The 24,314-nt window shown below is 41.0% G+C and overlaps 1 protein-coding gene across 1 annotated transcript; it reads left to right on the top strand.

Annotated features, from left to right (window-relative positions):
- The first annotated feature begins 11,946 nt into the window (after positions 1-11,946).
- Positions 11,947-21,389, top strand: pcdh8.2 (protocadherin 8, tandem duplication 2). The gene is made up of 3 exons (XM_088353223.1): positions 11,947-14,569; positions 16,249-16,447; positions 20,753-21,389. Exons 1-3 carry the CDS (start codon positions 12,140-12,142, stop codon positions 21,064-21,066), a joined length of 2,943 nt encoding a protein of 980 aa, XP_088209349.1. The 5' UTR covers positions 11,947-12,139; the 3' UTR covers positions 21,067-21,389.
- The last annotated feature ends 2,925 nt before the right edge of the window (positions 21,390-24,314 follow it).

The raw sequence follows: 24,314 nt of genomic DNA, 5'->3' as shown, positions 1-24,314 counted from the left end.
TTTTGAGCAGGTAACATGTTTATTTTGCCTTTTTTTATTCAAATCGCTCGTATTGAAACTGTTATGCACTCTACCATAAAGCTTATTTATGCATAATAAGCTTTACGGTAGAGTGCATAACAGTTTGCTCCACCCACGATTACCCGCTGAAATTTCGCGTCCTACCCACGTGTAACCACGCCCTGGCCGCGGCCATAGCACGTCGTTCCGCGTCATTTCCGCGTCATTACCTCGTGTGTACCACGTGTGCCGCCTGCGGTTAACACGTGGTCTAAAGTTTTGAGCAGCGCAAAACTTTTTCGTGTGGCCAACCGTGTGTGAATTTCTGACCGCGTGTAAAGCACTGCTTTATCTCGTCTGTATGGCGATCTCAAAGCGTCCAACAGCGTCTGCTTCACAGGCAGGAATTTCTGGCCGTGATTCAGCCTCTATACAGACGCAAACGGCTGTGTGACTGGGCCCTTAGAGAGCAGTGTTGGCATCATTTTAAGCAGACTTGTTAAAAAATATGGCAACGATTTTAAGCATTGACAAGCCCTTCACCCAAATGTTAAGCACTTTTCAATCATTGAAAACGCAACATTGAAATTCAAGCTTTTTCAAGGATTTCAAACACCTGTACAAACCCTGTATTTCACCTAAAAAAGAACTCTCATTTTGGGTTTTATAGTAGTATATTGCAGTTGTGTTGCAATGATTCAGCAGTCTAAAAATAATGCTGACCACAATCGCAAAGCATCAGATGTTACAGAAATTGACCTATGGCTTTGAAAGCAGTAAATCTTAACCACAAGAACACAAGTGATAAATATGACATACAGTGTTGTTTAAAATAATAGCATGTGACTAAACAGAATAACCCTGGCTTTTAGTCATTTTTTATCGTTACACGCCAGACAAGTTACCAGTAGGTGCAGTAGATTCTCAGAAAACAAACAAGACCAGGCATTCATAATAAACACGCTCTGAAGGCTGTGCAATTGGGCAAATAGTGTGTTAAAAAATTGCAGTGTGGCAACCAACCTCTGAGTTCATCAATTTTGGGGAAGAAAACAAAACAAAAACACGTGTGAATCTGGTGTGAGTTGGGTGGCACCTATTTAAGGATGATAAAGCCAGCACAGGTTTAACATGCATTTGAAAACAAATGGGTCATTCCAGACACTGCTCCGAAGAATGTCATTGTATAATTGTAATATTGATTGGAGAAGGAAGAACCTATAAAGAGGTACAAAAGGTTGTGGGCTGTTCAGTTAAAATGATCCCCAGTGCCTTAAAATGTGCAGAAAAAAAACAAAAATGTGAAGGAAAATGGAAGACAACTATTAAAATGGACCGAAGAATAACAAGAATGGCTAAGGCTTGGCGAATGATCAGCTCCAGGACGATCAAACACAGTCTGCAGTTACCCGTAAATGCTCTGAGAGTTAGTAGAGGTCTGTGCAAAGCAAATTTGTTTTCATGAATCCCATGCAAAGTCCCTCTGTTATATAATATGAGAAGATGACATTCTGAATAAAAATATATGAAACCAAATTCATGGACGAATGGATGGACCATAGGAAAACTAAGGACACCGCTTACAAACAATGAGGACTGGACTTTGAATAATGACTTGAGCATGATAGATATTCCACAACACCTATGTTTTCTTTTGTTGGTTGTACATTTGAAAAAGTTAGAAAAATAAAACATGATGGAAAATAAGTTAACAAACTCGACTAAACGTGGTGAGTCTTTTTGTTAAAATAGCCGGATACAATTTGAACTGGAAACTAAGATGCTTATTTCATAATGGACTAAATCCCGACAAAAATAAAACATAACAGAGTTGAACAAAATCTAATGTGTGCGACTTTAATCTGACTAAAACTGAAGCCCAATTAAAAAAGTATCACTACACCAGTGAAAGGTGAAATAGTATTTTTTTTAATTCAGACAACACCCAATTATCTGAAGTTATGTACCTGCATCTTACTCATCATTTGGTTAGCAAAGCAAAAAAGGCAATATATAAATTGATACATAGAAAAAAAATATTTTAGCGTCTTACCTTAACACATAAATGAGGTCAATACTGTCAGAACCCGAACAGGAGGAGGACCCAGGTGCGTAACGTTTTCTCACAAGCTTCATTTTACGGGAATGGGGCAGTCATGCGCGTGAACACAAACGCCAGTGATTCGGCGATCGCTGTGCGGAAGAAGTAAAACAGAAGTCCGGCGTGGGAAAACAGGAAGCCAGAGGCTGACGAGATCAATACCAGATACAAGAGCAGATATCGGACGGGCGGGGTAGATACCGGACAGGACTGGACAGACAGGATCGAAATCAGATACTGGAGACTGGAGTCAGATATCAGACAGGACGATACAGGCGGGGACGATATTGGATACTGGAGACTGGAGTCAGATATGAGACAGGACGAGACAGACGGGATCGATACCGGATACTGGGGACTGGCGCAAGATATCGGACAGGATGAGGCAGGTAGGATCGATACCAGATACCGTAGCAAGATATCAGACGGGACAAGACAGACAGAATCGATACCAGACACTGGTGACTGGAGTCAGATATCAAACAGGACGAAATAGATACCGCACAGGATACACATGCAGGAAACCGGACAGAGTCAAAACACAAGTCCTGCGGGTGCAGAGGTTCCAAAAGGTGAGTTAGAGCACTGAGCTTAAATAGGAGGGAAACCAATCAGGCAAGCAGTCGCAGCTGGCGCCAAACGGGCGGGGCCAATTGAGGGCAATGGGAAACCGTGACAAATATCACTGCTTCTGTTGAATAAAAGCATCTTTAGATGGGAAATATTACACTATGAAAAAAGTGCATGCAACAAGAGCAAAATTACTGGATAACTCGACTTTTTGTTGGCTTATTTATTTAATTTTATTGATTGAGGTTCAGGTAAGGTCTTAGGAAATATTGCGTTTTTTCATCCTAAAGTTTAAAGCCTGAAATCTTGCCATATGTCAAAAAGTTTTTGGGGGCTCCGTATGTTTGCAAGGCACTGTATTTAACAAATGTTTCTAATGATGCTAATGGATGTGTTCTGTAAAACCTTGCACGCTCACTTGGGATGTATGGGAATTTTAAGCTTGTACTAGCCATGTGCTCAATTAGCGCTCCTGAAAGAAAACTATGAATATAAAACATACCAATGACATCACCTCCTAACATTTGCCCTTTGTTAAGCTCACTGTAATCACCTTAGAAAAGTGACAAGGTGGTGTTTTAGCCCGTGCCAGTTTGTCTTTGGTGTGGTTTGTTTACCATATCACCTTTGGAAGGATTTGATTCAAATCGAGAGTGAGGCTTTCATATCGACAAAATTAATTAACTACTACGCAAGATTGGAATCGCAAATTCCATGTAGAGTGAAAGCACTGTCAATGAATTCAAGCTCACCTAAATGGGATTTTTTTTGCAGCAGCAAGATGTAGAAGGTCATTCCCATCAGCTGTCTTTCCACTCTAAGCTGTTGTTTGTTTTAAAGCCAGGCAGCTGTTCATGTGTTGTGTGAGTCACCAGACCTCATGCACCTGCACCATGCAATATGTCCTTGTTCCTGGGAAAAATGAGCAAAAAGAAGAGAATTATTTTGTGTCCAATGTTTTACCGCACTGTGCTGCTTGTTCAACTTATGTCATATATAGCTTGTGATAAGGGAGCTTGCGTAGATTCGGGCCTACTGTCTGGCAGGCAAGATGCAGCAGCAGGCCAGGTAGGGAGAGGTTCTAAATGTGTGCCGTTACAGAAACATGCATAAGATAGGGGGTTGCCGATTGCGCTTGGTGGGGGAGAGAAGAACTGTAGTATCTACATATAGATGTGATGCTTTGAGAAAATTGGTTGAATGGTGAAATATCGATCACAGGACAATAATTCCCATCCAGTCCAAGGTCCACTGGCTGGCAACTAGTTCAGGGTGGCCCCAACCCACTGCCCGAAGACAGCTGGGATGGACTCCAGCACCCCTGCGACCCTACTACTGAGGATAAGCGGTGCAGATAAAAAATAAATGAATCCGATTGCCTGATAGGTATCGATAATATCAATATTTTGATTTATTCACCCAACCCTACACAACCTTTTGGACTGCCTGTCACAAGCCAGAAACGGAGACAGGATCCAGTAGCGTTCGTTTACTCAGTTTTATTGATAAAGAGAGAGATCAGTGCTTGCTTCCACGATCCGATCATCGATGGACACGGGTAGCAGGTGGCTGGAACGCGGAAGTGGCACTTCCGTGTCGAGCGAGGATAATCTTAGGAAGCAGGAATACTGGTCGGTAGCCGGGACGGGAGAGCAAGGGCGGTATTGAGTCCAGTAAAGAGGTCGGCAACAGGTATCAGGCAGGAAAAAACGGGGCAGGAAAATGGCGGAAGGTATGAGCTTGCCTAGCTGGGAGCATAGGTTCGCAAATGGTCTGACACTGGTAACAGGGAGCCGGGGGGATTGGAAAGTGGCAGGGAGCCAATCAGCGACCAGGGCTGTTGGCGCCAACGGGGCAGCCGCAGGTGCCCCGGATCAGTAATCATGACATTGCCGACCCCTGATCCAGCACATGGGCTGTTCAATCCGTCAGCCAGAAGTTTGCCGTGAAGTTCACACCTAGGCTTTCAGTAAAAGCCTTTGGTGATGTGTCGTTCTCATATGTTTGGCTCTTTCAGCCGGCTCTTAGAAGGGACCGACAGGAGCCGGCTACCCACCATTTAAGAGCCGGATCCCTTCGAGTGACTTTTTTTGTGTTTTGTAATTCGTAGAAATGCATGTTTTTCTTTTAGTTTTAGGGCCTCCAGAATTGATTTTGAAGACTTCTGGGGAGATTTATGAGCCTGTCAACCAATTATGGTGGGAATGTGATTTTGTTAAATGTTTATATATGAAACTACACAACTGGCAGCAACAAAACCAGAAAGAAAGCAATAGAAGGAATCTGTCAGACAATTGAGGATTATTTGATAAAGATTCAAAGACAAATCATTATTACATCACATGATTCAGATATTTCTTTGAGCCAGCAGAGAAGGCCTTGCAGGCCCTGACGGCCCATCTCTGCCTTCGACTAATATGCTGTGCAATATAAAAAGAAGGACATCCCAATGCTCTGTTTCCCAGGCCGCCAATAAATAGACATTGTTGGCAGCGCTGCGAAGTTGTGAAAAGCTATTCCAAAACATTTTTAGTCCCAGCGTGATATTTTCTTTGAGGAAGTGGAAACTGGTGAGCGTAACGGGGCCCCGACGCATGGCTGTCAGCTGCATCCTCTTCCACACGGCCGTGCCTCTGTGGGATTTTCCCGACGTTTCACTTCATTATTGTCAAAATCCTTGTCTTAGGTGGCGAGTGTGCGCACACCGTGACTGATGGCGGACCACTCGCAGCCAAATGGGCGCAATCTGTCACCCTCAACATCTTTTCATTAAGATCTATAGAAGACCGAGCTTTAGACATGGGGAAATAAAAACACTTAAACAGGAATGGGCAACAAATAAAATAAAGGCTGAGGGGCTGAACAAATATGTTTTTTCCCACTCCTTTAAATGTAGCTCTTGATAAGATATAAAGAAGTGACTCTCAACTAGTCTGACTTCAGGACCCACTATTCCAACCTAATGACAATATGCGACCAAAATTAATTATATGATATGTATGAACGTAACTGCTACTTGGCTGATCATTAAAAGAAAGTTAAGATACTGAACAATGGAATTGTTTTTTTGCTGAGATAAATCTGGGCTATTTCCTGCAGCACACCAAACAAGGTCTCATGGCACACCGGTTCAAAAAATCTTGTTTTAAGTGACTTTGGTTTATGTTTACCCTGCTTTTGATTGTATACCCCCACGTATTTGCCCACTCACTCCTTTTTTCCCCCCGCCGCGACAAAAACCTGGCCCAATACCAATATTCTTGAAGCAGCATGCTGTAAATGAGAATAAAGTTGAGTCACCTTTAATTTTGGACCAAAATGGCAGCGGCAAGGCAATTTTTCAAGCAGCATGATACAATAATGATGCCATTGTAGCTTTTCTGCAGTTGTGTCTTTGTGTTAAGAACATTGATCGCAGCTCTCACAGCGGCCTAATCTCGGCCCAACTCGTCCCACATAAAAAGAACATGCCTTCATTTATGTGCAACCGCAAGCAAGTGTTCAATATGTCATTGTGAAGTTGTTAATCCTGAAATATTTGATACTAAACGCAATGTACATTTTAATACACGGTTCAAAAGACTTAAACTGATGTTTGAGTCTCTGAAATTCAGTCTTTGGTAGTTTTATAAAATAACTGCATAGTTCATTCAAGTTCTTTTCATATAAAATGACAGCAGATGTATTATTCTGTATTCCTCCACAAATTCAAAGAAAAGTATATTGAGCCAACTAAAGCTGTGAACGTGCAGAGATTTTCAAAGTGCACTTTAAAAAATAAATAACATGAACAACTTTTGCTGTCTTTTGACATTTCCTGACCTTGTATAATAATGCACATTTTTCCTCTGTAGAGAATGCATTGCAAAGTCCCACATTATAAAAAGGCTTGGGAATGTGTTTTTGGTGCGAATGCCTTGCAGCCAAAAAGAAATGATCCGAATATAAATATTATGAATTAGTTTGTGTGGTCTAACAAGGTTAAAGGTGTTTGAATAATCAATTGGCAAATTAATCTGAAGAAACGACTTTAATATTTCTATTAGCTCCCAATCCTGGTCTTCAGTCTTCTCTCAAATGGGAGGTAAAGGTACCAGCCAAATGTTGCCATTTGGACTCATTAATGAAGGCCTTCAGAAAAGAAGGTTATGTAGCTATGTTTTGGCTCTTACCATTGTTTAGTAAACAACAGTTGAACATTGCTTTCCAAGAAACCTTCCAATAAGGATGCATTTCAGGCAGAACTTCACTTTGGTGTTTTTTTTGCACTGGTGACACCTCCAATATGTCATCAATGCTTTTCATAAGCACAAGGGCACTTTGATTGCAAAATAATAATTTATTTCAAGACTGAACTTGTGCATGAACTTTTCAAGAACGTTTCCGGTAATGTGATCACAATAGATTTTGTGCACCATGTTGGTCGTGTTCCTGCGCACATGCACAAAACATCATCCCTCTCTTTACCATAGGGACTTCGTCATCTTTTTAAGGGCCCGGTTACACAGCCGTTTGCGCCTGAATCGCGGGTAAAATTTTGCGATTTTTTTTTGCCCGTGGTTGCGATGGAAAATGCGCAAAATTGGCCAACCCGCTGTTCATCTGTGGTATGCCCGCAAAACAGACGCCGGCGACTGTTCCGCTTCCTCATCGCGTCATTTCCGCGTGTGGACCACGGGTATAAAAGCTGCCGAGCCGGAGTTGTGCCGAGAAATGCATCCCTGCCGAGATTTGCATCCCCTGGCTACTATAACCACTTTGACCTGGTTTTATTTCACTTTTATATCACTTTTCAGGAATGTAATAGCAGACATATAACCAAAACCACTTTGTCTTGCATTTGTTGGGAATGTAATACAACTTAAACCGTTCCGTCTTTGTATTTGTTGTGAATGTAATCGAACGGTAATGCACACCGTATATAAATCACTTTTGAGCAGGTAACATGTTTATTTTGCCCTTTTCTATTCAAATCGCTCGTATTCGAACTGTTATGCACTCTACCATAAAGCTTATTTCAGCATAATAAGCTTCATGGTAGAGTGCATAACAGTCCTCAAAAGCGATTTATATACGTTGTGCATTACCGTTCGATTACATTCACAACAAATACAAAGACAGAATGGTTTAAATTGTATACATTCCCAACAAATGCAAGTCGAAGTGGTTTTGGTTATATCTTCGCCATCACATTCTCAAAAAATGATATAAAAGTGAGAAAAAACGAAGTAAAAGTGGTTATAGTAGTGAGGGGATGTAAATCTCGGCAGGGATGCATTCCTCGGCACAACACAGGGCTGTAGAAATCATAACCGCTCAAGACACAGTCCCGTGAAGATCAAGATTTCAAGCTATGGCACCGAAGAAGCCAATATGTTATTATTGTAATAGTTTTTCATTTTGATTTTATTATCTTGTTATGAAATGAAAAGAAATGTCAAGAAATAAAAATGGATTAAGACGAGGTCACTACGGTGACGGGGATCCATGTTCACCCCTTGACGTCTCGAGCACAACTGACGTGTGCTCGGCAAATCGCGCTGTATATACGCGGAGAAAGGCGTTTGACCGCTACACGCGTTACACACGCTAATTCACGTGATAACACCGCGATACAGACGCAGAACAAACGTGATATGACCGTGCTCCACCCAAGATTACCCGCTAAAATTTCGCGTCCTACCCGCGTGTAATCACGCCCTGGCCGCGGCCGAAGCACGTCGTTCCGTGTCTGTACCGCGTCATTACCTCGTGTGTACCACGTGTGCCGCCCGCGGTTACACGTGGTCTAAAGTTTTGAGCAGCGCAAAACTTTTTCGCGCGGCCAACTGCGTGTGAATTTCCGACCGCGTGTAAAGCACTGCTGTATCTCGTCTGTATGGCGATCTCAAAGCGTCCAACAGCGTCTGCTTCACGGCAGAAATTTCTGGCCGTGATTCAGCCTCGATACAGACGCAAACGGCTGTGTGACCGGGCCCTTAGAAAGGAAAAAAGCCTATCCATCTAGACCTTTCCTGATCTTTGCAACTCTGAACACGTTGCTTCAATATACAAACTTTCAAGCAGTGTTCCTCAACTGGTGAGGCAGGACCCAAAAGTGGGTAGTGGACCCATTTTTAGTGGGTCATTGGCTCTTACCTAGGAAGAAAAAAAAGGAGGGGATTTACACTCCTTAATAGTAGATGGCGACAATGCCCTGCTCAATCTCTTCTACCTGATCAGTCAATCAGCGTGTGTAAGATTGAACGAGTCTCATTTTCTCGTGATTTGGTTGGTTTAGCATAGCATAGTGTCCTGTTTCTACCCATAATAATGGGTACCCAAGAAAGTGAAAAGGAACATTGGAAAACCGTCACAAAAACGATCGGGTCGAAGAAGGAAACGATTGCAGAATACAAAATTGGTTTACAGGTGTGCCATTGAAGCTGCTGGAAGGTACTGTAAAAGGTTTAAAAATTATATTTTTCCACATTTCACTTGTATATTAACCCTTATTAATTACATGAACAAAATGTATATTTAGGTACACTAATATGGAAAAATAAAAAACTAAAATATACCAAAATAAATGAAAAGAAAAGTGGAAAACGGTACCCATGGCAGAAAATCCTTTTAGTGAGTCTTAACTTATGTAAAATCCATGCAAATTAGTTGAGCTACAAATACTTTAATAAATGCATATTTATATTATAGTTGGAGTATGTATGCTTATTATTTATATCATTATTGTTTTTTAATGAGTGGAGATGTTTTACTTATATACTTTGTCCCTTTAAACTTATTAGAGGTAAGTGAGTATCTTTGTGCAACATTTAACAATTGTAATGAATCAATCTTAGATTGGATGAATGGAAAATATTGCAATTAGGCTACACTGTTTTTTCAGCAAATTGTAAGTACTATTTTCAGTTGATATTTCACAAAATTTTTGTCTGATTTTCACTAAATCTTTTTTACTGTAGAGGTGCAATGATTGAGAAAATGAAACGTAAAAAATACTTAAACAAAAATGACATACAGTCTGTATTTTCTGTCCACTAGATGTCACTGTATTGTATAAGGCAACCAAAAACAAGTGTTAAAAGCTCAAGGAAGAATACAAACGACGGATACCTAAAGTGAACACATTGCCACCCTCTTATCATTTTTTTGACCAGACTTTTTGATATTTTTGGGTATTTAGAGGAGGTGTAAAACAAATCCTTTATTTTAGCCTTTGAGTGTTTAACAAAAAAGACCTGTTTATATTAGAATTAATGTATTTGTGCTTATTAATTCGATCTAATGAATGATTTTTTTGTTACCACTAGGAGTTGCTAAAGAATACACACTGTCCCTTTAAAATGAAATTAATTCAATGACAAGACATTGTTTTCTGCTATAATTTTCTCTCTTTTTGGCAGTTTTGGTCACTTGTGTTTTCAGTGTTTAGTATTTGAGACCACTTTTCAACACACATCTAGTTGTTTGGGAAAACACATTTCAAATGTCCTTATTACACTCATTGGACTTATTACACTTATTATATCACATGTCTTAACCCTGCCGGCGATGCTGTTTCCATGGTAACTTGGGGACGTCCACTCAGCTGCTCCTTATGGTAGATAAAGTTAAGGTCAAAAGTCAGGAACACTCACAAAGTAAAAGAAACACAACTATAAGATAATAAAAGTTTAGAGCTTGTAGGCTTAGGTTTTGATTTGGAAATTAAACATGAAATTGTTGAATCAGAATTTTGCAGAGTGATGCAATCAATTACTCCTATTTCATACAAGCCGTTTAAGGGACAGTGTGTATTATTTAGCTCTTCTTTGTGGTAAAATAAAACTTTTATTTATTAAAAATATGTATTAATTTGGATAACTAGCTCAACCAGTTCAGGGTGTCCTCTGCCCACTGCCCGAAGATAGCTGGGATGGGCTCCAGAACCCCCGCGACCCTGCTGAGGATAAGCGGTGCAGATAATGAAAAACATGAATTGTCACATACAAGTGCAAGTTTTTAATTGTTATGGGCGGAGAAGTTTGTATTTATTTAACATAACATGAGGCTCTCCTCGAGGGAGCTGAAATAAAAAAAAAAAAATCACCCCAACACATTTCTTTTTGCATGTTTTGTTTTTCTTTTTTTTTATCCTGACAGTCTTTTCTCATTTTTTTCTTTATAAAGTCTTTATGACATGTTAACCTTGGAGTGCCATGTCAAATATCTTTGCATACCATGTTTCACAACGATGATAGAAATGACAATTATTTTCCTATGTTTTTTCTTTTTCCTTATCTCAATTATTTTTTTTCTTATTTTCATTCTTCCTTTTTTAATTATTTGTCTTTCTTTTGCTTTCCCTTGTCCCTTGATTCTTTCTCTTTTAATGCTTTTTCTTTGTTTTTTTTATTTTCCTTTTCTCCTTATTTGTAGTTTTTGTTCTTTTTCCATTTTGTCTTTATTCTTTTTTCTCCATTCTTTTGTTATTTCTTTGCACAACTCGACCAAAAAAATGAAAAATATGCTGTTAGGTCACCTTGAGTCACCAAAATCTGTAATCTTCTTACTTGATTAATACAGTGACATCTAGTGGTCAAATATGACTCACTGTCCCTTGAAGGCAGGAGTTACCCACCGAAAAGAGCAACGGTAGACTAAAAAATGACAACTAAGAAATAACATGTTCGGAGCCAAGAACAAAAAGAAGAAAAATCTTACATAAGCATATTTCTAATAATAAAAAAACAGGATTCATAAATGACAATTTCGAAAAGCTCCACTAGGGCGACACTAAAGAGCCTCATGCAGCTCCAGAGATTCAGGTTGCTCACCCCTACTTTAAGGTCTCATAAATTGTGTTCAACTTTGTATTTTGCCCGACGATGGCTGTTATAAAACAGCACCGCAAAATTAATTCCCTTTTTTATTTGTGTCATCGCTGGGTATGCTTTTGTTTTCGGGTTGAAAGTTAATTTGTATTTTTTATGATAAAGAACACCTTCGGTTGTTTAAACAAACGCGTGGTTGACACATACCCGGACGCGCGCACATTCAGTGCCAAAGACAATAAGCGCACATCAAATGCAAGCAAAAATGCATTTGCCCCTCAAATTAAGGCTGCAAAAAGGCGATAACGGCGCTCAAAAACTACACCACAAAGCCCCGTGCTCTCCATTTGCGCTCATCTTCAAATTGCCAACAACGGGCTCGTGTGTGTGCGCGTGTCTCGGAAAGAAAGAAATAATTCTAAAGACGCCGATTGGCCACACTTGGTCTTATTAGCGCGACGAGCGCTCTGAACGCGCCAGTGCCAGATCCGTAGGTGTCGGCGTGTGCGTCGACACGCATGTCGGTGACTGGCTGCTGCGTGTGCGTAAAAGCGCAAAGAAACTTTCTCCCCTCCAGCAGCCCGCTCGGTTTGTATCTCTGTCAGTGCACAGTGCACCGGCTCCAGAAGCGGACCCAAGTCTCTCTCTAACCCCGATGGATATTATCAGCATGCCGTTCAAGACTTGGAACCGTTGGTGGATGTTTGTGCTCTCATTTCAACCGTTTCTGTGCGCCTCTCTTGCACGGACCGAGGGGAATACGATCCGGTACCAGTGTAACGAGGAGGAGGCGGCGGGCACCGTGATCGGAAACCTGGCCAAGGACATGTCCTTGAGCCCGCCCCACTCTTCCAGAACCAATTTTCGTATGATGAGGCAGTTTAATGACTCGTTCATCAGGGTGAGGGAGAGTGACGGGCAGCTCAGCGTCGGCGAGCGGATGGACCGCGAAAGAATGTGCCGGCACACTCCGCAGTGTCTTATCACTTTTGACGTGGTGAATTTCTCCAAAGAGCGTTATAGATTGATCCACGTAGAGGTGGAGGTTAAAGACATCAACGACAACTCCCCGGAGTTCCCCAGTGCGGAAACCGTGGTGGAAATCTCAGAGAACGTAGCCGTGGGGTCTCACATCCCCCTGGATCCAGCCGTGGATGCTGACGTGGGGTCCAATTACATCCAAAGCTATCAGATTTCTGTCAACAGTCACTTCACCATCGACGTACTTCAGAGAGCTGACGGAGTGAAATACGCAGAACTGGTGTTGATGAAAGAGCTGGACAGAGAGACCCAAGCGTCGCTCACTTTGGATCTTGTGGCCACGGACGGTGGAAACCCGTCCAGGTCCGGATCGACCAAGATAACTGTCAGAGTGACGGATTTCAATGACAACAGCCCGGTTTTTGATCAGAACAGTTTCTCCGTGAGCCTTCCGGAGGACGCTCCTGTCGGAAGCGTGATCCTGGACTTGAATGCAGAGGACCCTGATGAGGGTCCAAACGGCGAAGTTGTCTACGGTTTCGGGAAACAGGTTTCTCATGAGATCCGGGACCTTTTCCATGTGGATAACAGATCAGGCCGTCTGACCCTGAGGAGCCCGGTGGACTTTGAGGACAAACGTACATACGAGTTGGACGTGCAGGCCACTGACCTGGGGGCCAACCCGAACCCGTCAGTGTGCAAAATCATCATCCACATTAGCGATGTGAACGACAATGTGCCAGGCATAAGCATCACCCCTATGACCTCCATCACCACGGGCACAGCACACATCAGTGAGGCAGCAGAAAAGGATAGCCTGGTGGCCCTGGTAACCACTTCGGACCGAGATTCTGGCGTAAATAGCCAGGTCCACTGCACCCTCTACGGCCATGACCACTTCAAACTGAGGCAAGCCTATGAGGACAGTTACATGATCGTGACGGCGGCTCCTTTGGACCGTGAAAGGATCAGTGAGTACAACCTCACCGTCATGGCAGAAGACTTCGGCTCACCCCCTCTCAGGAAAATCACCCAGTACACCATCCGGATAAGCGACGAGAATGACAACGCCCCACACTTCACCAAGCCGGTTTACGAGGTGTCGGTGGCAGAAAACAATGCTCCGGGGGCCTACCTTGCCACTGTGGAGGCCACGGACGCCGACCTGGCCCACAATGGCAAAATCACCTACCGGCTCGTCGACAGTCTGATCATGGGATCCCCAGTGAACACCTTTGTCTCCCTGAATTCAGTGTCGGGGTCTATTTATGCCCTGCGGAGTTTTAACTATGAGGTCATGAGGCAGTTGGACGTTCATGTCCAAGCCAGCGATGGGGGTTCCCCACAGCTGCAGAGCACGGCTGTCATCCGGTTGAAAATTGTCGATCAGAACGACAATGAGCCTTCTATAATTGAGCCGCCACTTTACAAAGGCTCAGCGGACGTCTTCCTGCCGAAGGACGCCCCCGCCGGGTACGTGGTCACCCACATTAAGGCTACAGACGCGGATGAGGGCCTGAACGCACAGTTGTCCTACAAGATCACGGAAGGAGCGCTCCTTGGTTTTTCGGTAGACAAAGACACGGGGAAGGTGCACGTGAGCCGGCAACTGACATATGACCTTACAGACAATGTCAAGGTGACGGTGGCGGTCAGTGACAGCGGTTCCCCACCACTGACCTCCACGGCCATTATTCACTTCAATTTCATTGAGGGGACCGTCCCCAGCTTACCCTTGACTCCTGGGGATGAAAACCTCTTTCAGTGGGACACGTCCGTGGCCGTCATTGTCGTCCTGGCAGGGAGTTGCTCCCTCCTCCTCTTGGCGATCGTTCTCATCACGACCATTTGCAGCCGCCGCAGGAAGGAGACGAGAGAGGGGTATGATGAGAGGCAGGAGCCACCCAGAAAACCAGAGGGCGCTGAGGCCGCCCGTGTGGAAGCACACATTGGTGGCCATGCGGTCCAACCATTTGAGCCTCACCCCTTCCCCGAGCAGCCTCCCGTGGCAACGGGTAACGTGGCAGAGATGACGTGCGAAGACGGGCACCAGGCAGCCGGGGTCTTTGAGCCCAACAACAGGGTCATGGAAGGAAAATTGAAGGTGGGTGGGTCATAGGCTATGAAGTTGATTATGGTGTGGTGGGACAGTAATTGCTGTGTGAGTTTGTCTGTCTCTACACCAAGAGTCTCTTAACTTCAGTTCTTAAGAGCCACTAACCTTCGAATGTTTCTCCTTCTCTAACACATTTGATTCGAGTGATAAGCTCATTCTCTAAGGAGGATCTGAGGAGGCCTCATGACACTGATCATTTGAAGGAGGTGTGTTGAAGTATTGGGGCCATCTAAAAAATGCTCTTATTAAATTGTGTTTTTTTAGCAGTAATATTAGCGGTAGTCGTAGTAGAATATTGAAAAAAGAGATAAGAAATGCAAATCGTTTAGTATAACAAATATCACTGGTAGTAACATAAAATTATAACGTAAATTAAACCATTATACTTATAATAGTATCAAAAAAGGAATAAGGGAAATACAGTTACAAAAAAAATTGGAAAAATGTCAAACTTCAACAATTTAACAAAATATTTTAAGTTCTAGTATTTTGCAACATATAAACATAAACACGTTTGAAAAAAAAATATGAAAGGATATGTTTTTGAAGGTATTGTTGGATACATTAATCAAAACATGACACAAAGAAAAAAAAAAAACAAATGCTGAGAGTGAGCATGGGCAAATATGGTCACCTTACGCCCCCTCCCCTAAGGAAATTTGACAGATCTATTTCTGCCAACCTTTGCTTAAAGGTTTGCACCGTATTTGCACTAATAACCCGGTCAGGCAAAAAATTCCAAATTTTTGGTATATACATTGTGTATTCTCCACATTTCAAAGATTAAATGAAAGGCAACTCTCTTATCTCAACATTTCAAAGCATTTATAATTTAATTTCTATCAAACAAACTCAAAATACATTAAAAAACAAACGATAAGTGAAAAAAATAAAAAGTGCACAGCTAAAATAAAATTCTGCCATTGACTTCATTTTTCCCAGATATCAATGCAGGAAGGTTAAATGATGATTTTAGCCCCAAAGTAGAGGAAGGATTGGGCCTAGAAAATTCAGCCCGACGCAGAGACTCGGGTATTAAAGGGCAACACACCGCAAGCCTGAACAGTTAACTTCATTTGAGGACAAAGCCTGAAGAAAACCTGACTTTCATCTTTTATTTTTGAGGGCAGGGCTTCTCTCTCGCTGACTTTCTTATTCATTATCCACTCGTCATTGTTCTTGTTTTCTTTTTCTTTTCTCGCTCGGAAACACATAGCCCTCTAGCTCAGCGCCAAACGGGCTGCTGAGAAAGCCTTGTCGAGTGCGCTCTGCTGAGCGGGTTGCCAAGAGCACCGCCAAGTGAATAACCGAGTGCAAGAAGGGACTTAATCCGTCACGTGGATCATCCACCGTGCGACAGAAAGAAAAATAAAACAAAGAACACTGACGGGTGGATAATTTTTAAAGTCAGAAAGAGAAGGCCAGCCCAAACCCGACTGTAATGATCGATACGCGCTCTAGTTTAATATCTTCCCTCTACCCTAAAAATAAAATTGTTGTTGTTTTCCTGAGTCCTACAATGCATGGTTGTGATTGGCTGGAAAGTAATCCAGAGTCTGCCCAGCTGAGCTAAATCCCAACTGACCAATCACCATTTGAAATATTATATTTTGCATGCCAAGAAGACATTTCTGTGCGCCTCATTTGTCCCCTCTTGTGACTTTCAGGGCTATTCCACTCTACCCGGTTACGGCAAAGAAGCTGTCAGACCAATAACAATATGGAAGGGTAATTCATTCACAACAATCTCTGCCAGGGACCCTCACATCAGCGGCAAGGACAGCGGCAAGGGGGACAGCGACTTTAACGACAGTGACTCCGACATCAGCGGGGACGTGCACAAAAAAGATTCGCCTCCCATAAATGGTAAGCGTGGCGGCGCCTCCACAATTATCCGCCGGCAAGGTCAACTGGAGCACCTACGCTATCAGGGAAGGAAAGCTACTGGACTAGTTCTAGGTTTAATGACTGGCAGTAGCGGGCCGTGCATTTTATGTGTAGGTCTTCACTGATGGCCTTTAGTGATGTGGCGTTTGCAAACGAACCGGCTCCATCCTTTTTGTCCTTTATTTGTAATGACTTGGGTGAAAGAGAGTTGATAATGGTCGGATCTCGTGTCCCACTGAGCAAGAGGGGCGTAGGGGATAGGGCACGGATGGGGCTGTACCACGAGACTTGTAAAGCCTGTCTTTTACAACGAAATCCAAGTTAAACTACACTGTATAAACGGAGTCAAAGAAAAACAATGACGAGTGGTTCATAAATCAGAAAAGTCAGAAAAGAGAAGCTCGGCCTGACTCATGATTGACAATTTAGGCCAGACCCAGCCCGTAATTTGGGCCAGGGTTGGGCTCAGCCTCAAGATCTTGCCTTTTGGCTGAAAGTGGTGGACAAATATTTTTTTTTGCTGTCTGCTTCACTTTGAAAATGTACGATCTTCCGCTATTAAATCAACACAACAGTACATTTCTCGGTCTCTTCAAGTTAACCGGCTGTTGGAGTGATTGCTTGTGGATTAGCCATTTATACATTGTTAAACCGGTGACAATTCTCAACGCAGGTACTTAGACGACAACTCAAAATCAATTTGGCTAAACAAAGAGCTTTCTCAAAGACTTATATTTGAGAACATGGCCTTCATTATTTTCGGTAAATGGCCCGAGGTATATTTTTTTAGCACAGTAAAAAATAATGGCTAAAATGTGATTGTTTAAATGCTTAAATTTAAAGTACACATCTGAAAAGAGTGTAATTAAGGATCAATAAAAGAAAAGTTCTGACAATTTGGTTTAATTTAATAAATATTAATTGACAACACTAAATTAACATCAGATGATTCAGATATTTTTTAGGCCAGCAAGGAATGCCTAGCAGGCCCTAACAGCTTACCACTATTGAGTGGTAAGATTAATAGAGGAAACACCAGAGTCAACATTGATTTCAACAATAGCCGGCAATTAAAGGACAAGACAATAGTCAATATTCAACGTAAATTATAGTAGAAAACACTCTCTTTTGGTTTAAGGCACATGAGTCAAAGTAATGGCCCGCGGGCCAGATGTGGCCTGACAAATAATTGTATGTGGCCCGAGAGACAATGTTGAAAGAAGTTCGAGAAAAATGAGCTTCATACAATAACTTGCAGTTTTATGTCCACTAAATGTCGGTAAGGCTAAGACCCTCTTCCTGAGCTGTATTTGCTGACAACCATTAAACAACCAAAGTACATTGAGGAAACCTAGTACGAAGTTATTTCACTTCAAATAAGAGTCAGAGACATGCTGTTTGAGGTAATACAGAATATACCAAGTGGGCAGCACGGCGGCGCAGTGGTTAGCGCTTGTGCGGCACAGTTCATGTCATGGGAACCTGTCGTGGGTTCAAATCCAGCTCCAGACTTCCTGTGCGGAGTTTGTATGTTCTCCCCGTGCTTGCGTGGGTTTCCTCCGGGCACTCTGGTTTTCTCCCACATTCCAAAAAACATGCATTTCAGGTGGATTGGTCGGTCCAAATTGTCCCTAGGTGTGAATGAGCGAATGAGTTGCCTGTCCCTGTGTCCCCTGCCCACTGCCCGGAGATGGCTGGGATGGGCTCCAGCCCCCCCGCGACCCTAATGAGGATAAGCGGTACGGCTGATGAGATGAGATGAGAATATACCAAAGTGTAAAAAAAAGCACATGGGCGTCTTTGCACCTGCGCAGTAATCACTAGAACAGTCGTGGCGAACAAGTTTGACACAAAGAGCCGAATTTTTTAACTGAGAGAGTCAAAGAGCCACACCATGCACTGATCTGCCGTGACAGACGGACACACACAAACACACACAATTAAAAACACATTATTTCCCATAACACACTCCTCTCCTTACAATACAACAAGTATTGTTCTTGTGTTGATTTAAAAAAAAACTAAACATGAAACAAGAGCCACAGTATATAGAAAATATGATGAGGCAAAGAGCCGCATTTTTATTGGCCAAGAGCCGCATAGGGCTCTTGAGCCACGTGTTCGCCACCCCTGCACTAGAATAATGAATTCTGTTGCAGGTGTCCAATCGTAAAATAGTGTCGAGTTAATTGATTTAAATTATATTTATTTAATACAGAATCTAATTCGGTGGTTACCGATTCTGGCAACAGACAGTGTCAACTGTCTCCTACCCGAAATAATTTGTCATAGCATCATATTCTCTCTAGCATTTAATATTAAGGAAGCAATACACTAAACATATTTTAATTTTAGCTTTAAATTATTGATTTTCCGTTCATTGATATGGATAATGATTGATTAGTTCAGAAATTAAATAGGAGAGACACACAAATAGAATGCACAACTTTATTATCGTACTAACAAACTACATTTATTTACGTGACAAGGAAATTGAATCAAAGACATTGTTGACACAAGCCCTCGCAGTCTTTGAAAACAGGAACGAGGAAAGAAAATTTTGATAGGAATGATGAAAATATTGATCCCTAAACCTGGTTAAGATAATCCCCTCATTTATATAATCAGGAACTTTTATTGACATGTAATTTTCATTACATGTCAGAAATATTTGCTCGGTTTACTTAACATTAACAAAAAGAGTCTAGGACTTCTGAAGAAACAAAGACGAGCCATAAATGCATAATATTTCATCTTTTAAATCGCCGCAATGGAAAATAAGTAAATAATGACCACAAGTGAAATCAAAACTGTCAAACTTAAAACGCAAATCCTTATTGAAGCATTCGTGCATAGTGCTTGCTTGTAATACACTCTATATTCATGAGGGTAAAAGTATTTTCACTGTATGAACACTAATCTAATATTTTGTAGTACCGTAGTAAAAAAATACAACTGCTTACCTATTTAGCAAATCAAAAAAAAAGAGCATAGTAGTTTCACCAAGTCGCTATGTGTTTCCAAAGGCGTGCAGAAAGTCATCTCCTGGACAAGTAATACATACTTTCCATTTGAAACTACAATAATTAAAATGTATCACCACCTGATGCATTGCAGTTTTTAACCACAGCAAACTAAGTCAAGTCAACTCAAGTCATATTTATTCATATAGGCCTTAATAACAAAATGTCTCAAATGACTGCTCAGGCCACAATTACACAATCCCCTGATCTGAAACCGGCATGCGGGCAAAAAGAAACTAAAAATCTCGACCTGAGGGAAACGAGAAACTTTGGCAAGGGGCCACACACAAGGCAATCACCCTTTCAGGAAGACCAGGATGCAATAGATGGTGCCTACGGTATCAATATACAACATCAACAATAAACATAGATAATGTGTAAAACGGTTTAAGTCCAAGACAGTAATAGCAACAGAAGCTACAACAATAATGATAATTAAAAAAAAAAACACAACCAGGAAGTAAAATATCAGAGACAGTTTCTTCCCCGGAACCATTACCACCCTTAACACACACCGCACAAAAAACGGAAACTCTTGCAAACACACTACCTCATACAGATGTAAAATTGTATTCATTCCTATGCTCACTTTGCACAATGTTGCCTATTTTTGCACTACTGCATATTGCACTAATACGATCCCAAAACTGTAAGTAACATCCTACATGCCCACATTTCTTGTGTAAATATTGTGTAAATATTGTGTAATTTATAACCTTTATCTCCTTTGTTCCTTCATCTTCTTTGTTTTATTTTATCCTCATTGTGAAATGTGATACTGGAGTGCCAAGTCCAATTTCGTTGTCACAATATGGTCAACCCATTTTGTAACAATGACAATAAAGGTATATTCTATTCTATTCTATTCTATTCTATGCTATAAGGATTAAGTATGTCAATATTCTCAAACATCTACGTTTTCTGCTGCTTACCAAAAAAGGATAAAATACAAAACAATGTAATCTTTTAAAACCAGCCTGGGGAAGGATGAGCGCTGCCACGTTGGACTTGCCCAAGACACACAATAGTGGTGCCCAACAACCCAGGTGCTTAAGGGATCTGTGAGCTGAGATATACTCAACAAATTTAAAGTCAAGTCCCTGAAAATAAAGCATGGTGACCAATCACAAGATTGAAAAAAAAAAAACATCTCGAAAGGGCTCCTGGTTGGTTGGGAGCCGGATTCCCTAGTTCACTTGATGGAGCCGTTTTGTTTGTAAGCGACAAATTACTCCAAAAATTACTGTTTTTTTTCCTGCAGCTCTCTGGGCGTGCACCAACGAATGCAAAGTGCTGGGCCACTCGGATCGGTGCTGGAGCCCCTCGGCAACCAGACCCAATACTAGCGTAGCTTCTGGGTCCAACCTGTCCACATTCTCCAAAACTGCTTCACTTCCTCGAGACAACAGGAGGGAACACTATTATCCGTCGCACGTGCCCAAAGGCAACGGCCTGCAGAGCGTCTACGAGAAAGTGCAACACCAGGAATTCGACTACATCCTGGTGGGTCCGCCCACACCGGCCAGGATCCAGGAAACCGATGAGATCTCCATCCCGGAGTACACAAACTCGTAAAAAAGGCTCCCTTGTACAGTACATCTGAAACGCGTCTTGTGATCGGTTGTGAGTCATTTGTCTGTCGGCCTATCTTTTTCTGTAAGATCATGTGTAATATGAAGAATTTTGTACATTAATAATATATTTTTCATAAGGCTTCAGTGTAAATGATGATGACTTTTATTATGACTTTTCAAAAGCATGTGTTATTTAAAAGGGACCTGGGGCATCAGGGGGGCTATTCTGCTGTGAAAAACAATCAATGGGAACGATGTTAGTGTTTTTTTTCTCTCTCTCTCTTCTTGGTCACATCGGTGCACAAATAAAGAGTAAAAAATGAATGTTTCTCTGGATGGTCAATAATTCCATCTTTTCTGAGATATTTGCATAAAAATATTGGACTATGAAAAAGCAATTACGGTTATTAGGGGCCAAGGCATTACATATCCTGAGATAAGAGTAATCACCTTGTTGACATACAAATATATGCAGTATTTACACTAATAACTATGGCAAATTGTGGCAAAAGTTTAAACTTTAATAGACCCTAGGCGTGGAAGATACTGGGAATTTCAGTATTAATTGCATGGTAGTATCGTTGCCAGTCCTATACCAATACTTTTTTGCTTAAAATTGTCATGATTATATAAATAATTAAACTCTCCCCCTTAAGTTAGTTTGTATTTACGATAGACGGCACAAAGATTTGAGGATCTAAAAAGGTTTCATTTTTTTCTTTTTGTAAATAACTACAAATCAAACTTTAACAGTACAAAAGAAATGGAAACATTTCTTTTACAACTGTTTCAGAACAAAAAAAGTGTCAAATAAAAAAGCAGCGATGTAATGAAGATATAAATATAACAATGTCAACTAGACCTTCTATTGCACAATATTTTGAATATAAATTCAGAAAGTGGAAATAGTGTTTAAGATACAATCAAAAAAACATTTAATAGTGTTAAAAAATAATTATACTACAACAGCTGTTGCAGAGCAAAAGTGAAAAGAGTTCAACTAAAAATATTAGCATTCTAATGAAAAAACTCTCTTGGCTCTGTTGCCATGTTGATAATGAATTTACAGGTTTTTGTTTAGGAACAGTTAACTTGATAACCACCCGTCATTTAGCTTGTGTTAAGGGTGCCTACCTAGAATTGCCCTCTCCTCTGCCTGGCAGGCAAGATGAAGCAGCAGGCCAGGTAGGTAGAAGTGCTAATTGGGTGCCTGTCATTCATAAATTCTGGCATAAACTTTGAGAGGGTCCTAAGTGAGGGAGAAAGGACTGTGCTATCTACTTTTAAAAGCAGGGCTTTGATGAAATTGGTCGAAGGATAAGTATCGATTCTAGGATATCTGATCCAGGTACACGCTTAGTATGGATAATATTGACATTTGGATCCATCTACCCACCCAGCAAAGCCAAAATTAATAGATTTGGAACTTGAAAGGACAGGGAGAGAAGCCTTTAGAACAGAAAGTCCAGCCTGATCTAAAGGCCTTGCCTTGGACTCTTTCTTTTCATTACATACAAAGCAAAGCAGATCCGCCTTCAAGGGTGTAGTTATCAAAGAACAGAAACATGATTCGCCAATAGCCACAATTATATAATACAATGGACAACAGAGAGCAACAATCGTTAGAATAAAGAACTGCCACCTTGCGAAATATCTTTTGTACGTGTCCAATATTAAAACAATATAAACTTATATGTATTATATTAATTACATTTCAGAGCATCAAATTGCATATATTTGAAAAGACAGCAGATTTGATTTAAAATATAAATTCATTTTTTGTATTTTAAATAACTAAAACTATCCGAATTCCACCCAGATTTATTTTACTTTTACGTAATTACTCATGAATAAAGGTAGGTTCACAACAGTGATGTGTGGTGAGGTTAGTGTCTGTTGAGACACAGTCAGATTTACAAAAAATTAAACTTGCATCTTATTAATTGATTGATTAGCTGAGGATAAACGCAATATATGAAGGGTAGTATATAAAAATATATTTATTGTCATACGTTAACTTATGAATAAAGTATATGTCCTGTTCCTTTCATGAGGCAAAAGAATTGCGTGCCTCACGCTGCATCCGCAGATGCTTAGCACTTTAATAAATAACAGACATATTGTATTTATAATAGATAAAATATAATCTAAAGAAATAGCAGTTTTGAAAAAGTAATTAAAAATTGTACATTTAAACAGAAAATGACTTTAAAAGTAAATAAATATAATCATTAAATGTATTTTAATTTATATATTTCCATGATGACAGGTGAGGCAAAACCTGACCTGCATTCCTTGACTCTAGGTAACCCGTTCACAAGTAGAAGTTCAAAATGTGACACAATATTTTGTACATAAATTCTTAATGTCTGTGAATTGCAAAAAACAAAACTTTATAATTATATTGTTCTTATTTATTCTTCAACATAAAAAAACTAAGTGTGGCTTTCAATTTGATTTATAAAGAAAAATGCTGAAATATAAAAATATGTATTTTAATGATTTTCATTAAAGTCAGCATGGCAGGGAAGTGGTTAGGACATCTGCGGCACAGTTCTGAGGTCATGGGATCAAACCTTCCTGTGTGGAGTTTGCACGCTCTCCCCGTGCTTGCGTGGGTTTCCTCCGGGCACTCTACATTCCAAAACCATGCATGTCAGGTTGATTGGGCGGTCAAAATTGTCCCTAGGTGTGATTGAGCGAGTGAGTTGTGTGTGTCTATGTGCCCTGCGACTGGTTGGCAACCAGTTAAGGGTGTCCCTTGTCCACTGACCGAAGATGGCTCCAGCATCTCCGCCCTACTGAGGATAAACGGTGCGGATAATGGATGAATGGATGATTTTTTTATTACATAATAATCATTTCATGAAGTTTTAACTTCAGGACATCATCGATACTTGGATTTGATGGAAAATCCAAATTGATACCCATGTAAATAATCTCATCAACATTCCGCAAACATCCTGTGCCAAAACGTAAATCAGATTGACAATCCTAACTCTAACATCCCTGAAAGATGTCACTGTTTAAGTTCTCTACAGAATATCACAAAATGATTGTGAGAAATGGCTCTTGGTAAATAACTTCAAAGGACGTTTCAAAGAGGGCTGACATTCTGGTGAAAAAAATCAAATCTGGTAAAGCGCTTTCGTTTCTTGAAGAAGGAATTCAAATGTATGTAGATGGTGTGATTTATATACTCTTTCCATTGCTGTCATCCTTTAGCATCATGAAATTTGATGTCAAAAA

The sequence above is a fragment of the Urocampus carinirostris genome, chromosome 14 (assembly GCF_059441175.1).
Source record: "Urocampus carinirostris isolate Australia breed hairy pipefish chromosome 14, RoL_Ucar_1.0, whole genome shotgun sequence".
Taxonomy (NCBI): domain Eukaryota; kingdom Metazoa; phylum Chordata; class Actinopteri; order Syngnathiformes; family Syngnathidae; genus Urocampus; species Urocampus carinirostris.
Note: the sequence above shows the minus strand (reverse complement) of the source record. Positions and strands in the feature narration are given on the sequence as shown.

What these genes read in the sequence shown, in the direction of transcription:
- pcdh8.2 (XM_088353223.1), top strand. Translation starts at nt 12,140, where the DNA reads ATGGATATTATCAGCATGCCGTTCAAGACTTGGAACCGTTGGTGGATG. An exon ending in TCATGGAAGGAAAATTGAAG is followed by an intron (nt 14,570 to 16,248) that starts GTGGGTGGGTCA and finishes TGTGACTTTCAG; the next exon opens with GGCTATTCCACTCTACCCGG. An exon ending in AGATTCGCCTCCCATAAATG is followed by an intron (nt 16,448 to 20,752) that starts GTAAGCGTGGCG and finishes TTTTTCCTGCAG; the next exon opens with CTCTCTGGGCGTGCACCAAC.